At 35.1% G+C, this 18494-nt stretch overlaps 1 protein-coding gene across 4 annotated transcripts in view; it reads right to left on the reverse strand.

Moving 5' to 3' along the window:
* The window catches only part of CADM2 (cell adhesion molecule 2), a 1288026-nt gene that overhangs the window by 186190 nt on the left and 1083342 nt on the right, over positions 1 to 18494 (reverse strand). For all 4 annotated transcript variants that reach the window (XM_056807166.1, XM_056807165.1, XM_056807167.1 and 1 more), the window contains one exon: positions 1972 to 2124. In XM_056807166.1, the coding sequence (XP_056663144.1) occupies positions 1972 to 2124 (153 nt within the window). The remainder of the gene's footprint in view (positions 1 to 1971; positions 2125 to 18494) is intronic.

Below are 18494 nucleotides of genomic sequence, written 5' to 3' on the forward strand. Positions count from 1 at the left end.
TCATTTCATTTGTAAAATGAGAAATTTGAGACATGAAGCCTCTCTCTGAGGTGCCTTCTAGTTCAAGATCTATGATCCCATTGCTAATAAATAGGGAACGACTAGAAGGAAAACCAAGTTTTTATTGGAAAAATATTTTTTGTAACTAAGAATTTTCTAAACAAGAAATATGTCTATTATATTTGTACCATTCTGACTGAATGAATTTTTAAATATATGTGACTATATATATATTTTTTTCTCAGGGCTGTAAACCTATTAAATACTTCTTGTACTCATGAAGACAGGCAATTCCTCTCCTCTGAAAAAATACTATCTATATTACTGGTCTCCCTATTTTTTGTCAACAGACACTAGAGCAGCAATGGACAAGTTACCAAACTTCTTAATGGAAACAAAAACCATAAAAACATATTATTTCCACAGTAGAAGAAATTGTAAAATAGCTATCATTGAAAGGTAAAACTTGGTTCTAAAATATCTATGCATGCATGTTTTAAGTACTAATTCCCTTTTATAAATTCAGTGACCTCTTATTCTCCATAAAAAGGTGATAAGAGTGACCTGTATAAAAAAGCGATCTATTTTGATAGTTTTCCCCAGAAACGTAATCATACCTTTTTTATTTCTGAATTATACAGCTTCATCATCTTTCATGATAACCTTATATTAAATTGCCAAAGCAAAACTGTGATTTACCAGAAAATTTGTGCTCAGTAATGTTTGATACGTGATTACAAATATAGCATGAAATAGTTTGTTAATAGGCAATAAACATTCAAGGAAGGCTTCAAGACAAGCTTTCGATGTTAATGTGCTCTAAATAGAATAAAATGGGTGTGAGGAAGTCCCTACACATTGGGAGCAGGAAGCGGACAAAATAAACACTAGAAAAGAAGCAAAACATATCAAGCCACCCTGATTAGCGGGTACTGGTGATGCTGCTTTCCATCTCTTGGCTTGACAGCAAAAAGTGCCTTTTCATCTATGTCTTCCCATCATTTAATAAGCTGAATTCAGTCATCTATTCTTGGGATCTCAAGGTGGCTCTCTACAGAAAAACACATTAACCTTAGGCAGTTGTTATCCTGAAATACTCCATTTTTAGTGGGTATTTTTGTCCTTAATGGCACGCTTCTGAAGATTTTTCTAAAATAGTCTCAGTGGGACTCGAAAAGAAACATATTTCATATCCTATGCACAAAACCAATTCTCTACCTGGATTAACTTTAATATTCCCAGCCAAAGGAACAGCATGCATTAGGCCCTTTAAATGCAACCTCCAGCCTTTATCTAGCCAAAAGGAAGACGAGCTCAGGGACAAAAAAATCAATCTTTAAAATCGTATAACTTGTTCAGTACACAGGTGCGTTTCGATGAACTGGAGCAATTTCGACTGATTGGGCAAGTGACATTCATGGAATCGGAGGACTCGGCACTGAAACTTGACTTCCTGGGCGTCTCTGTGAATGGATCGCTTTTTGTGTGTCCCTTTAACCTTTGGGAAAACAGCACAACATTCAGAGAATGAAGTGCAAAAGAGGCAGCAAACTGCGAATACAACTACAGGGCTGAAGAAACGTCTGGGAAATGAGTGGACATTTTATAACCAAGGAGAAACCACAAAGGAAATGGGAGCCCTTTTATTCAAAGCAAAAGAAAAGTTTTCCTTTCAAATTTGGACTCTGTTGTGTCATTTGAAACCAGTAAGAATAAAGCTGTTTGCCAACTACGTTTAAGGTAGTGGTTGCAGAGAAAGTCCTATTAATTAATAAGTTTTACGAATGATAATCTCGCTCCTTCCCAATAACGATGCCCATCACATAGAAGCAGCATTAAACAACGTCTCTAAGTTTGCGCTCTACAAAGAAGACTCCATAAAAATGGCCTCAGAAATAATTTTTACAGATCTGTGAGGTCTGCACGGTGACAGTCCTCATTTCTCGGGCATCCTCAGTCAATTGCACTTACCCAGCACAGTGAGGAAAGCCTTGGAAGTCTTGACAGGCATAGTAAATAAAGAGCAGGTGTATTGTCCTTCGTCTGAGAGAGACACATCGCTGACGCTGATGCTCAGTTCATGCCAGGAAGCTCGAACCAGCTCAATCCGATTGTCCCTCAGAGCTGAGAGGCAGGAAAGGGAGACGTTTTACAAAGGGAGTCACGCAACATTAATAAAACAAACTCGCTAGCCCATTCTACACTGTAATCAGGCTACGGAACAATTTATTGCTACCCCACAGTTGGATTGCATTTCTGTTAAATCCACGTCATTCTTACAGAATTCTAGGAACTCCTGGAATGTTTTTAACACAAGTTCAAATGAACCTGAATTCTGTATCAAATAATTACTACCTTATTGCACCAGTGATGACAACAAACCAGAAAACGACCTTCTCTGTGATCCTTAACATATTTTATTCACTTTCATAATAGGACCTAAGACTACGCCTTACACTTAATAACCACTACATGTCTCTTATTGATAATAATGATGATAATGTGATAAATGAGTTCACATTCAGTATGGGCTTAAAAGTACAACACATTCATTTTAAATTCCAACCTGAATCAAAGATATTTCTCCTAGAATTCATAACCAGAAATCAATTCAAGAAACACTCAACAAAGTGCTTTGTGAACTTCAAAGGATCATACAAATGAAATGGGTTGCCATCAATATTACTGTTATTATAATTTCATTCTTGTCTTATATTTAAAGATTTTAAAATAGAAACATCATCATTGTCATTATTATGATGATATCACTTTCTAGCCTTTTTATTGATTTCAGATTGAAAGTCTGAGAATATCATTATCTTGATATTGTTCTTCTATAATTTAATGTTCAATAAAAATGACTGTATTTTATAATTGAAGAAAAGTATTCTAGAGAAAACATTTTTATGATAATTCCAATAGCACACAGAAAAACATGGAGGACACATACTTCCTCTCATTCCCACTTTTTCCCCATTCCACAAAGCCTGGAGATTATAGGTGTACACTATAATGATATCTCTTAAAATGTTGTTCTTAAACATGGATGCATCAGTGTTATATCTAGAAAGTTGTAGGCAACAATATTTAATGTTTAATGATAAGTATGTTTATTTTGATTTATTAATGAATGTTCAAAAAGGTTTTAAAACTTGTATTTTTAACATAAAGATTTGTTCCTTAGATTAAAAAAGATAACAAGCTTCTGGTCAATAATGCTAAGATGCTAAATCCTTATGTATAATTACTCAAATTTCCATTATTTCATAATCTTTATTAATCAATAGGTCTAGGCTCCTTAGAATTATCATTGAAGGATTGGATAAGTATAAATGTATTAACTTTTTTTAAAAGGAAGGAAGTAGAACCCCAAAATTTGAAGCCAGTAAATCTTGATTCCTGGGGAAATTCTCTCTTATACTGGTGAGGGATAGTTTTTAACCACTTAGAAATAAGAAAAAAATGATGAAAAAGGGAATATAATAATAATAAAAAGGGTTTCATCATGAACAGGTCATGCCAAAGTTCAATAGTTGTTGAAATCAAGCCATTCCCCAATTGACAAATGGTCAGGGAACATGAATAGATAGTTTTTAGGTGAAGAAATCAAAACTATCAATAATGACATTAAAAAAGTGTTCTAAATCCCTCCCATTAGAGAAATGCAAATCAAAGCAATGCTGAAGTACCACCTCACACCTAACAGATCCGTCAATATGACAGTAAAGGAAAATAAGAAATGTTGGAGGGGATGTGGCAAAATTGGGACATTGATTCAACCATTCTGAAAGGCAATTTGGAATTATGTGCAAAGGGCTTTAAAAGAATGATCAGCCATAGCACTATTAGGTTTGTATCCTAAAGAGAGAGAAAAAAATGTGGGAGTAGAAACACAGAAGAAAAACATATGGCATGATTTGCTTATATAGGTATATGATTTGGGGTTTTGGTTTTAAAAGATTGCTTTACTGCAAAAAAGAATAATATGGAAATAGGTATGTGTTAACATTTGTATAACCCAGTGGAAGGGCTTATTGGTTCTGGGAGTGGGGGATGGAACAGGGGAGGAAAAGAAAATGAATCATGGAAACATGGAAAAATATTCTTTAAAAAACTAAATGAACTTCCTTATTTGAAAAATGAGGTTGTAATAATAGTTATATTATTTACTTCATAAGATAATTATGAGGAATAAATATATCTATCTCTATCTCTATCCTTTATAACACTAGATAAAAGAAGAGAATAGCCCTCAAATTTATTAGCTCTCTCCAACAGTCATAAAGAATCAAATCAAATAGAACTATGGAAGATTTGCACTAAAAATGATTTTTGAGACCATCTCATCTAGTTGATGATCTAGTATACCTCCTTATGGGCTTTAATCTAGTAAATAAGATATTTTTCCTCAATTGTTGTTTAGGCAATGTTCATAGTCTGGTAGATCAAGGGAACATAAAAATGCACACAAAATTTGTAATAATATTTCTAACATCTTAATGGGAAAAACAAGAATATACATATAAGCACAAACAGAATAAGGAAATTACTTAGTTTTGTGCTTAAATAATATCATGTTGGCAGCATAATGGAGGCTATAGAAAGGGTGGAGATGAGGTAGGGAGAACAATTAGGAGATCTTTGCATTAATCTAGGTGTGAATTAGTGAGGACCTGAATTAAAATGGTAGTGATAGGAGTAGAGAGAGGGATTTGAATGCAAGAGATAGGATAATAGAATAAGTAAAAAAGGAGGTAGTAGATTCTAGATTTGAACCTGGTTCTTCTGATTTTGAATCCAATGCCCTTACTATTTGAATCCTGCTTTCAAGGAGTTAATTAATAGAGCAATGACAATTTGAAGGAGAAAAAGTAGTAATGTGTCAGAAGGATCTATTCTTGAAGTTGTACGTTTTATTTAGAAAAGGAATAGATGGCAATCTTATCAAAATTGTGGATAAAACTATGGGTCAGATCTCATCAGATGAAAATCAGTAGAGATAAATGAAAATTTCTATATCTCATTTTTTTTTCAAATAAGATTCACAAATATGGAAAAGATGTATATGTGGCTACAAACAAGTCCCTATAGAAGAGATTGTATAGATTTTAGTGGACTATGAGTTCATCATGTGTCAACTATATGGCATCAAATAAAATAAAAATCATGTATCCTAAACTATACTAAGAGAGGAGTATCCAGAATAAGGGAGTTGATAATTTATTGTTCAATCTATGAATGATATGTTATGTTCAGTTCTCAGCACCACATTTTACTGAAAAACTAGAGGGAGTTCATAGCTGGGCAAACAAATTGTTGTTTGTTCAGTCATTTTCAGTCTTTTCCAATTTTTTTTTGTGTGTTTTATTGGCAAAGACAAGGAAGTGATTTGCCATTACCTTTTCCAAATCATTTTATATATAAGGAAACTGAGGCAAATTGGTTTAAGTGACTTATCTAGGGGTATACAACTAGTAAGTGCCCAAGGTGAGATATGAACTCAGGAAGATGAGTATTCTTGACTCAAGGCCAAGCACTCTATCCACTCTACTACCTAGCACCTCCAAACAAAATAAAGAGAAGCCTAAAAACAAAGACAAAGAAGGATCAGTTGAAGGAAATGGTTATTAATAATCCAGCAAAGGGAGAAAGAAAGAAAGAAAGAAAGAAAGAAAGAAAGAAAGAAAGAAAGAAAGAAAGAAAGAAAGAAAGAAAGAAAGAAAGAAAGAAAGAAAGAAAGAAAGAAAGAAAGAAAGAAAGAAAGAAAGAAAGAAAGAAAGAAAGAAAGAAAGAAAGAAAGAAAGAAAGAAAGAGAGAAGAAAGAGAGAAAGAAAGAGAGAGAGAAAGAAAGAGAGAGAGAAAGAGAGAGAGAAAGAGAGAGAGAGAAAGAGAGAGAGAGAAAGAGAGAAAGAGAAAGAGAGAAAGGGAGAAAGGGAGGAAGGGAGAAAGGGAGAAAGGAAAAAAAGAAGGAAGGAAGGAAGCAAAGAAGGAAGGAAGGAGGAAGGAAGGAAGGAAGCAAAGAAGGAAGGAAGGAGGAAGGAAGGAAGGAAGGAAGGAAGGAAGGAAGGAAGGAAGGAAGGAAGGAAGGAAGGAAGGAAGGAAGGAAGGGAGGGAGGGAGGGAGGGAGGGAGGAAGAAAGGAAGAAAGAAAGGAAGAAAGGAAGAAAGGAAGAAAGGAAGAAAGGAAGAAAGGAAGGAAAGAAAGAAAGAAAGGAAGAAAGGAAGGAAAGAAAGAAAGAAAAAAAGAAAAGAAAGAAAGAAAGAAAGAAAGAAAGAAAGAAAGAAAGAAAGAAAGAAAGAAAGAAAGAAAGAAAGAAAGAAAGAAAGAAAGAAAGAAAGAAAGAAAGAAAGAAAGAAAGAAAGAAAGAAAGAAAGAAAGGAAGGAAGGAAGGAAGGAAGGAAGGAAGGAAGGAAGGAAGGAAGGAAGGAAGGAAGGAAGGAAGGAAGGAAGGAAGGAAGGGAGGAAGGAAGGGAGGGAGGGAGGGAGGGAGGAAGAAAGAAAGGAAGAAAGGAAGAAAGGAAGAAAGGAAGGAAGGAAGGAAGGAAGGAAGGAAGGAAGGAAGAAAGAGAAAGAGAAAAAGAGAAAGAGAGAAAGAAAGGAAAGAAGGAAGGAAGAAAGAGAAAATTGAGGAAGTCTTAATTACGAAACAGGTCTAAATTCTGTCTAGAATTTTAAATATCCTCAAAATGAATCTATATAAAAATTATTATGACAAAGGAAATAGAAGTTTTTCTGGATCTAGTCTCCCTTTTCATTGAGTGCAATTTTTCATTATTTTGCAAAAAAAAAAAAAATAGAGTTCTCTGAACCCTTGAAGAAGAGAAAAAACCCTATAGAATGACTGAAGTAGGATTCCTCAAATATCCCAGAATGAAAAGGCTAAGCCTCTAATTAGAATAGTCTGCCTCCCCAGCCTTTAAGTTCAGGCCACCCATTGGCGAGGTGATCTAATGGTTCAAAAATTTGAGCTCTGGAGGATTTAATCTTGCAGCATATAAGAAGCAATGACAAAAGAATAGAATTCTATTAGTCATTACTTAACTCTGGAGAAAAAATCATTTCCCTCAATAAACCACTGGTTTTAAATGGTTCCTAAATTACACAAATCCATACTGAGGATTCATGCTGTGTAAAATAAAAAAATCCTGGTAAACATGTCCTAGAAAAGTTAATTCAAATTCTCTACCCTTCTCTTATAGAATTTATCTGAATATTCCAAGAGCCTAATTGAATTTGAAGTCAACATATAAAGTGGAATGGATTTTAGCATTACCACTCTGATGCGTTGTGTCATTCATTTAAAAAATTCCAAAGCCTCCATTACATTTTTTACTGAACTAGTTTTCTTCTTTAGCTGCTTTGGCAAGCTAATGCCTATCATGCTGTTAACTAGTGAGTCTCACATTATTTTACTTCAATGTTTACAGTGGGACAGTAATCTATATGTCACAATGTAGCATGGCAATGATGTAATAAGACCTTTATATATTTACTGTGTAATCACTTTTAGTGACTATCAAACTGCAATCTAACAATTGCCACACAAAATTCCTTCATTAAGTCAATTATTCAGCACTTACTATGTGTCTGGCATCATGATACATGCAGAAAATAGAAAAAAAAAGACTAAAATAGTCTCTACTCTCAAGAGGTCACCTTCAAATAAGAAAAACAATATAGAATGAAATCAGTGTATACAAGATAAATAGAGGGCAGTTGGAAGGTAGCCTTGGAGGGAAAGGCACTCCGAAAAGATCATGCTTGAACTTCAGAATTTTACGTAGCTGCTCCCTCCCCAGGAATGCTGGATCGCCCTCCACTTCATGAAAGTTCTCTTTTCCCTTTGTAAGCAAAACTTTTTTTTCATTCATTTCCTCTTGCCTTGCAGTTGCTTCTTTAAATCTTTCCTCATAAACTGAATCTCTGGACATCTGTGGATCTCCAACAGAACAGCTCAGTGGTATGTGTAGTAGAGAGTAGGTAGCCTGGAAGTCAGGGAGACTCCTCTTCATGAGTTCAAATCAGACAAGAGTTGTATGACCCTGGGCAAATCACTAGTAGCCTATCTGCATCCTCTTTCTTATCTATACGATGAGCTGGAGAAGGAAATGGTAAATCAGCCCAGGGCCTTTCCCAAGAGGACTTCAAAAGGAGTCACAAAGAGTCAAACATGACCAAAATGAATGGACAAGCACCCTAGAGTTTAACACAAATCAAAAACTAAATCTTAGCAAGTGGTTCCATCACCTTTTTGCAAAGAGAGAAAAAAAAATGGAAGTAGTGTCAGATTTTACATTCTTGGGCTCAAAGATCATTGCAGATGGCAAACGAAGTCATGGAATCAAAAGATGCCGATTCTTTGGAAAGAGAGCTATGGCCAATCTGGACAGCGTACCAAAGCTGAGACATCACCTGGCAGCCACAGGTGCAGATCACCAAAGCTATGGTTTTTCCAGTAACAATGTAGGGCTGTGAGAGATGCAGTCTGAATAAAGCTGAGTATCTCCGAATCAATGCTTTGGAAATGTGTTTCTGGATGATTTTTGAGTTTCTGGGACAGCCAAGAGATCCAATGAGTCAACACTTAAAGAAATTAATTCAGACTCTACACTGGAAAGAACTTAAATACTTTGGCCACATAATGAAAATACAGGAAACAATAGAAAAGACCCTGATGTTGGTAAAGCCTGAAGCAAAAGGAAAGGGGGACAGCAGAAGATGAGATGGAGAGAGAGTACCATGGAAGCAATAAGCAGGACCTTGGAAAGACTTCAGGGCATAGTGGAAGACAGAAGGGTCCATGGAGTCACAAGAAATAAGTTATTGTAATTTCTATTCAGCCTGGTGCAAATTTGAGGTCTTTGCTGGCTTAAGTGTGTGGGAGCAGGGTGCCCTTCAGGCAGCCATCTTGCTAGAAGACTATTTGGTGATGTCTCCCTAATTTTCAATTAGCTTTTCCTTTAGGTAATCAGACGCTTTGTTATTCATTGCACACGTAGGAATCAATGATTCTATTTCATTTGCTACAGTAAAACACAGCAGAGTTTCTCTACCTATTGCTTAACTGTGTCTATTTTTATTGTTGCCTTGCCTGAGATCATTGCCACCCTGTTTTTTCACCTGCATTATAATGCATTCTACTCAAGTATTTCATTTTAACTCTGCAAATCTTTATTTTTCAGCTGTTTTTCTTATAAACAACATTTTGTTTGAATTTGAAAGGCTTCTCCATTGTATTGAATGAGTTCATCCCATCACCATTCAGATATGATTGTAAATTGTGTTCTTCCTTCCATTACATCCACTTATAATTTTTCCTTTCTTTGCTCTCTCCTCTGATTTTTTACAAAATAAAGTGAAGTTGGAGAAGAAAGGGAATGAGATCAATACTAACAAGATATCATTGAAATAGCCAGATCTTAACTGTCTTGCTCCTCTTGCCTCACCCGCCTCTAATCCTGATTGCTGGGCTGTACATTTCCTTTTTCTCCTTTTAATTTCCAGTTTCTGATCTTCCCTCATAGTTCAAGTTTGTTTTGCTGTAACTAGTGTGACTCTGTTGCATGGATCTGAGCTGTCAAACAATTTTAAACATGCATAATTAAAAGTGAATATCACTTATATGAAAACAGTCATATGATGGATGTGAACAAGGCTGAACTCCATAACATATAAGGCATTAGAAGAAAGCATGTTGAAATCTATGATTTTTAAAAAATTTACTGGTCATGTGGTAATAGTGAACTCCAATGCTATTGTCATAATATCAGCAGCGAGAAGGTAAGATTGTAAATCCGTGGAAGGGCAGGGATTGCTCCACTTGTCTATAAGAGCCACTGCTCAGCACAGTGTCAGACTGGTTTAGAAGACATTTGATTGAGTCTTGTTGAATGACTGACCAACAGTTAGGTCGTGAGGATGAATATATTAGAGAACAAAGATAAGAGTTAGTTTGGGAATTCATTAATGAGTTTAAAAGTCCATATTTGAGAGAGAACATTCCCATTGGTGAAACCATAGGTTATTTTTGAATATGTAGTCTACATTTGGTGGAATAGAGAAAAGTTCCCAAGTTCAGAGTCAACGATTTTGTTTTTAAATCTCTGGGGAATTGTAAAATTAATCTTTGTGTTGGTCCTAATATTATCTGATGTTAAAATTAGTAATCTCTGCTACTTGTGATTCAGTGAAGCTTTGGGAAATGCCGGAAGTAAAAGAGTTAAAATACAGAGACAAAACAAAGAAACATCCAACTAGCAAATCCTTTTTTCTGTTTTGTTCTTTTACAGTCATACAACATAAAACAATCTAAATCAATCTTCTGGAAAATTGGTAAAACAACCATTGCTCCAGAGCTGATATCTGGTATACCAAGTTTCAGCCTGGAGTAAATTTTTACTGAAACCATGGAAAATGGAGTTTTATAATAAAAATGCTAACAGATCCTGAGCAATAAAACTGGAAAAGTGACATGAACCCTTTGCAGGAAGCTTTTCAATGACAGGCTTTCAATTACTAAACCTGTCTTTTCTTTCTTCAAACATCTAAAAATGCCAAACCTGCGCTATCATTCTTGTATGTGAAAACGTCCTTTCATGGAAAACTAGAAAAGGCACAATGTCATTGTACCTAAAAGTTAGCATTGTGTAAAATAAATGCAAACTTGGGAGTGATGACTCCATCACTGAAAACCTGGAGGGAAGAAGTGAAGACTTCCTAGTGTTTTGCATTTTCCATGATTTTACTCATGCTGTTCCTTGTACGTGGAAAGCCTTCCTCACAATTTCACTCTATTAAAAGTCTATTCATCTTATGAAGACTAGCTCAAATGCCCCAGAATTGACTGAATTGCTATTCCCATGACATTTACCAGACACTGCCTTGTATTATGGTTTTGTGTACAGATTTTACTCTTCCTCAAATTATAAGAGAAGCACGCACGTTAGCATAGTGTCTACAGAGCTGGCCTTGAAGTCAAGGAGACCTTGGTTCATTTCTGATTTACCCACAAGCTATCTGTTCAGCTGTGGGCAAGACACTAATTTTCCCCATGCCCCACACATAGCTCTTAAGAATTATCCAGTTAAGATTGAATTGCTGACCCATTTTAGCAAAGGGAAGCTCCACACCAGGAGGCAATGATATCACAGGCTTTGAAAGCCTTTTCCTTCTGCGACTTTTACCCCTCCTTATCTCTTTCTAAAGGATATGATTAAAAGATATAACATGTATATCTTTTCATTCCACATAGTGTCAAGCACATTCGCCTACATATTCCATTAGAGGATCTATACAGAAAATACATATCTATTAGAAAAGACGAATTTGAAAACAATAAAAATGTTTTCTTCCACTGTCTTTACTTAATAAAATGTTCCATACTCCTTATTTTTATAAGAGGATAATTATATAAAACCAAAACCCTAAAATAAAAATCCAAATAAAGTAAAATGAAAAATCATATGCTTTCATCTGCATTTTGACTCCAACAATTTTTTCTTAGCATTCTTTCCCACGAGTCTCTCAGAACTATTCTGGATCATTGTATTGCTGAGGATAGCTAAGTGCATCACAGTTGATCATTCCACAACACTGCTGTTACTGTAATCAATGCTTTCTGGTTCTGATTATTTCATTCTGTATCAGTTCATGTAGGTCTTTCCAGCTCTTTTTGAAGTCATCCTTTTCATTATTTCTTATAGAACAATAATATTTCATCATCATCATATACCACAATTTGTTCAGCCATTCCTTACTTGAGGGGCATCCCTTTAGTTTCCACTTCTTTGCTACTACAAAAAGAGCAGTTATAAATATTTTTGTGCAAGTAGATCCTTTCCCATTTTTTCTACCTTTTTTATACCCAATAAATGAATGTATTACTGGATCAAAGAAAATACATTGTTTTATAGTCTTTTGGGCATATTTCCAAATTGCCATCTAGAATAGTTGGATCCATTCAGCATTCCACCAGCAATACATTACTGTCCTAATTTTGCCACATTCCCTCCAATATTTATCACTGATTTTTTCATCTAAAAACTGATGATCCATATCCTTTGACCATTTGTCAATTGGGGAATGACTTGTATTCTTTAAAAAAAATGATTAATTCTCTCTGCATTTGAGAAATGAGACCTTCATCAGAGAAATGCATCATAAAATCCACCCCCCCCATTTGTTGTTTCCCTCCTAAATGTCATTACATTGGTTTTATTTGTACAAAATCTTTTAAATTAAAAAAAGTCAAAATTATTCATTTTATATCTTATAATGTTTTCTATCTCTTATTTGGACAAAATTCCTCCCTTCTTCATAGATCTGACAAGATTATGTGTTTCTCTAAATTACTTTGTTATCACTTGTTATGTCTAAATGATATACTCATTATGGCCTTATCTTGGAACAGGGCAGTGATGGTGAACTTTTTAGAGGGGTGGGTGATGTCATCAGGCCTGCATGATAATGGGAGGGGAGCAGCCCAGCCCTGGGGCCCCTCTGGTTTTCTAGTAAGGAACTCTGGTGAACTCTTTGCTGGGACAATGGCTCTGAGTGCCTTCTCTGGCACACATGCCATAGATTTGCCACCATAGGTATAGGCTGTCAGATAATGATCTCTGCTTAGTTTTTGCCATTCTCTTTTCCAGTTTTCCCAGCATTTTTTTTTGGTTAAATACTGAGTTGTTCTTATTCCAACAGATGGGATCCTTGGGATTATAAAATGCAAAATTGCTACAATCATTTACCTCTAATCTACTCCATTGTTCCACCACTTTATTTCTCTGGCAGTACCAGATTGTTTTGATTAATGCTGCTTTATAATACAATTGAGATCTGGTATTGTCTTCACATTTTTTTTTACTAATTCCCTTGATATTCTTGGTCTTTTGTTCTTCAGATGAATTTTGTTATTATTTTTCTAGTTTTATAAAATATTTTTGACAGTTTGATTGGTATGGCACTGAATAAGTAAATTAATTTAGGGAGAATGGTCATTTTTATTATATTAGCTTGGCCTACCCATTAGCAATTAATGTTTTCTCATTGTTTAGCTCTAACTTTATTTGTATGGAAATTGTGTTCATATAATTCCTGTGTTTGTCTTGGCAAATAGATTCCCAAGTATTTTATAATGCCTAGAGTTATTTTAAATGGAATTTCTCTATCTCTTGCTGGACTTTGTTGGTAATATCTAGATGTAATTCTAGATTTAATATATATATATAGAGAGAGAGATAGATATTTCAATTGTTTATTTCATCAGGAAAGTATACACTTTATGAGAAAATCAGATGTTAGAGAAATACTCTAGTGCCAAGATTGTCCTTTAAAATGTGAAGGCGGGCTTCTGGGCATTATTCTAAGACTATATTTGACTCTGTCTTGTCTTTTCATTGCACATTTACATGAACATACTCTTAGAATGGCAAGACTTGTTAGGTGAAACCAGAGCACCATAAAATAAACTTTTTAGAAAAAGTTTTATAGTCTGTAAGTAGGCATATTATTCTCAGGCAAAAACTATCTTCTTTTTTTAATTAGCAACTAAGGAACACGAAACATACATGAATAATGAAGCCATCCACCATATGCAAATATTCCTACCAAAATTATTTTAGCTTTTACCAAAAGGAGTTCTTTGTGAATGGGAAAATAGGTCGCTTTGAGAACTATTCCAACTAAAGTTATGGCTGAGAACTCCAACTATTACTCTTAATAATTGTATAAATTAAAAATTACTGATAACCCTCTATCCATTTCAGATTGTTTTGGAAGAAGATAAGAGGAAGACAGTAATGGCATTAATTTTATCAATAAAAATTTTTTTCATATTATGTTAATAACCATCAGCATTTAGTTATATCAAATTTCTTAATATAAGAATTACATACTCAAAATAATCATTTCTAATCATTTTATTCAGATCCCTAATGAAAAGAAAGTGCACATATTCAAACACTCATCTGAACAGATATATGTTATAAGAAAATAGCAATTTAAAATACAGCTAGTCCAAATAAGGGAAACCAAGATTGGTGAAACCTGGCAACCAGATCTTGTGAGAAACAGCAATAGAAATGAAGACATTTTACCCAGAGAAGAAAAGACTTGGATGGACAGGACAATTGCATTTGAATATCTGAACTCTTATTGTATGAACAAGGATAAAACATATTCTGTAGAGCACCAAAGGACTTAAATTATAGCAGCAGTTGGACGCATAGGAAGGCAGAGTTGGACTTTGTAGAGGTAAGAGTATTTTAACAATGAGAACAATTAAAAATCAATAGATAGCTTTAGGACACGGGCTGTGGGTAGTGAGTTCAATATCACTGATTTTTTTTTTTCAAACAGAAACTGGATGAAACTATGGCTTAGGGAAGAAATGCTTAATCTTGGAGTTAATTAATTTTAAAATATATTTTGATACATATTTTATGCATTTTTGAAACATTATTTGGATAAGAAATCCTTAGGCTTCCCCAGATTTACAAAGGGCACCAAAGAAGTCCAGAACAAGAGGGCACGGCAACTCTGAGGGTGGAAGAATACAAGATGGGACAAGGCCACCTCCAGGAGCTTTTCCCACAACCTCTGTCGTTCCCTGACTGTATCTTTGAAATTCACCGTAGCTCATCTAATTGTCATGGCACTGCTCTTTTTTATTGTAGGATTACTCATTTTAAATGCACCCGCTTTGCATCATCTGTCTTTAAGCATGAAGAGTCAGATTTATACCTAAAAAGCAATGTTTTAAACTAAATATGTTTAATCATTTCTAAGGCTGTGTCTAAACAACACCAGATGGAAAACAGCTCAATTTGATATTTTCAGTCTGTTTAACGACTAAATTGGATCACCTGCCAGAATGAACCAGTTGTTTGTGTGGAAACTGGTCACTGAGATGAATGGAAAAACTAATTATTCTAGAATGTTCGGATGAGTGAGTATGGATCACAATCTCCTATCTGTCCCAAAGCATACAGAAAGTACCTCCAAATGAGTACTATTATTCCTGAGTTACTACTTTGATCAATAACATGCCATTTTGAGGAAAGAGATGACAGGAAAGTCACTCATATGAGCATGCTCAGCAAAGTCAAAGAAAAGGAAGAGAAGTGTCTGACTGTAAAAATTCCTCGGAAATAGTCATTGAATTGGACTTTTACTCTTTAACTGAAGTAATGAAGAGCACTTTGACTCCTCCAGAGGAATCATTTCATCACCGTCTTCTCTGAAACAAGCCGTTTCCATTTCTATTTTTCTACTTCTTTAATATTTGACTAAATCTACGGAGACTTTTTTTAGTCTGGATCCTCTAGTCTTGGCTTCCTTCTCACTCGGATTAGATCCAGGAGGATTTGAAAAGATGACCTCAGATATCCTTTGTACTATAAGATTCTACAAATGGCGGAGTGGAGAGAGGGCTGCTTTTCAAGTCAGGAATATATGGCTTCCATCGTACTTCTGACTCTTACTCGCTCTGCGAATATAGGCCAGCCTCTTCACCTCTCACCACCTTGGAGAACTCTTTAGGAATTTATTAAGCTCCTTATGTGCTGCTCACCATGTTAAATGCCTGGGGAAAATTTTTTTTAATTTAATTTTTTTTAAAAGCAAAAAATAATCCCTGACCTTAGAAATCTCACAATATAATTTAATCTGATACTATAAATCACAGACAAGTACTTTGATTAGGAAAAGAGTTTTATTAGGGGAAGATCTCTACAAAATTACAGATCCAGACTTTCTACAACCCTGCATAAAAAAAAACAAAACATTATGCTTCTTTTAATTGAAATTCTACTAGGAAAACATGGAGAAAAGGTCATTTATTCACAGCATCCCAGAAATAACAAAGTCAGTTTATGAAATAGTGATCCAAAATGCCTAGAAATTGAGATTTTTGCTGACAGTGCTGCGTACTTCCATTTTGAAACATCATGTCAAATATTAGTATAATGTCAGTCCATAAAATAAATTCTCTCAATGAAGGAGGACAGGGACAATTTCACAACCCTTATTTCATCATGATATTTTATTTTTCAGCAAAGCAAAGGAACTTGAGAATATTCATGCTCTCTGTGCTTTCCCCTGTATTCAAATTGGCCAGCAGAGAAGCATCTGCATTGCAGTAGTTTGGGGTGTGCAGTGATTATTACTGACAGTTTCTTCTAAATCTGTGCTTTACTTCTTCACTGTCTCAAATGGAGATGATTTTGTCAGCGTAACTATTCCCTCCACAGTCCTGCGTGGTGTATAAGACACCGGTTGTGGGTTTCTATGGCCAAAATCATTCATCATCTGCTGACCAACCTTCTGGTGATCAGCCTTTCTGCATGCAGCGAGGATAGTTCTCACACAAAAGACACAGACTTCCTTCGTCAGATCTGTGCAAAAAAGATTTTCTGCCTTGATATTATATGTGCCAGTTTTCACCCATTATTTATCCACGTACTAGATGTGTCATAAAGACAGACTTTGCACGTGCATCTGTATATTTATGCTATAGATTATTATAATTATCTGATCAGCAAAAAATCCATAGACAAAATTTTTAAGAAATATTATTTCTCGAGACATATAACCATAACTAAGTCTTCCTTCTCCCACCAAAAAAATTCTTGAATGTGTTAGCAAATGATTTAAATAGGGCAGATACATGGATCTTGATCAAATAATTTGTCATTTCCTTACAGAAAATGCCCTTCAGCATTTGGTATCATTTGCAACAGTATTTGCCTAGTTCCCTATAAAAAGAAAGCTACTTGGCATTTGGACTATGCAGTGTTTGTTAGCATTCACTCTTTGCAACTGCCTACAATATACTGGTCTCATAGCCATGTGAAATCCATTTTTTGCATCTAACCGTAAAACTACCCCATGTAGTCATGTAGTGAAGCCCTGCGAGTGCATTTATATCAAAGAGACAAGAAGATTAGATGCCATGCTATTATGGAAAACACATCTACATGGCATACTGGAAAGAAATAGCATCTGGCTTCATTAGCTATAGAAACCATTACCCTATAGTTTGATCTTCTTGGCTTTTGAGAGCTTTATATTCTATAACTGGCTGGGCTTAGCTTTTGAAATACCAGGAAATAAACACATTCAGAATACTTTGGAGGAGGTTTGAATATTTCTGGTCTCCTATTTTCTGCAGCCTTCTTCAGCTCTCTTCTATACACAATGGACAGACAGCTGACCTTAGAATCAGGAAAATAGTAGGATCAAATCCTGCCTTTGACACATACTGGATAATTCCTTGAGAAATTAATTTAACTATTCAGCACCCTAATCACTCTCTAAAACAGAAATGTTCATCTTCATCCACACCAGTCATTAACCATGTCAATTAATTAAATCTCAATTTCCTTCTATGTCTCTCTCCGTCTCTTTCTCAGCTATATTTTTAAAATATCTCTTAAAATTTTAGAATACAATTTTTGATAGCCAGCGTAGGCTAAAATGGATTATGAACTGCTTTGAGGATTAGATATTAGTAGAGGGTATTTCCTCACTGGGAGTCCCCTATACCATTGAATTATAGATCTAATCCAAATAAATATATGAAATCCATTGGGAGCTGAAATTTGGCATGTTTCATTTGAAGAGAGTTGTCTTACAAAAATTACAGGAGTTCCAGTGATTACTTCTGGTTATTTCTCATTAGAGTAAGCAAATTAATTAATTATACCAAGCAATGTGCTTTGCTACTCTGTGCTAGTTCTGGAGATTTGAACATGACTAATACAAACACTTTATCATCTAGTAGAGAAAGTAAGACTACTATACAAATAATAATCAATAAACATGGCATAAGATGTACAATAAGAGATATGTTGATAATAATAATAACTAATATTTTATAGTATTTTGAGGTTTGTAAAGCACTTTACAAAAACTTATTTTATCTTCAAAAAACCTTTAAAATGGGTGCTGTTATTATCCCCATTTTACATATAAGAAAACTGAGGCAGGCTGTAATTCAGTAAATTGTCCAGGTTCAGGCGGCTAGTTAAGTCCTTGAGGCTGAATTTGAAATCAAGTTTCTTCTGTGTCTAGGTCCAGAACACTATCACTGTGCCATCCAGTTGCCTTAAAGTACAAAGTACAAGAGATTACATCAGTGAATGAAAATTATGAATGGCTTTGTGGAAGAGGTGGCAGTATAAGATTTGATCGATGGAAGTTGAAAATATGGAGACCATCCCTTCTTCCCCAACCAGAAATGCAGAGGCAGCCAAAAAATGTTTTATGGTGTAAGAAAGGCATGTCTGGCCAAAAGAGTTCCTCCATACAGGAAGAATGTCAAAGGCTTTTCCCCAACATAAGAAAATTGTTCCAGAGCCAGAGGGTGAAAGAACAACTGCTAATTGTGAAATTCCAAGGCAGAAGGCAAGGTAGAGCCTCTTGGTGATGTGATAGAAGTGATCACCAAGGCATATTGGCCAGGAAATAGTGACAAGATGATGAGGGAAGAATCAAGA

This window comes from Monodelphis domestica, chromosome 8, assembly GCF_027887165.1.
Source record: "Monodelphis domestica isolate mMonDom1 chromosome 8, mMonDom1.pri, whole genome shotgun sequence".
Classification (NCBI taxonomy): Eukaryota; Metazoa; Chordata; class Mammalia; order Didelphimorphia; family Didelphidae; genus Monodelphis; species Monodelphis domestica.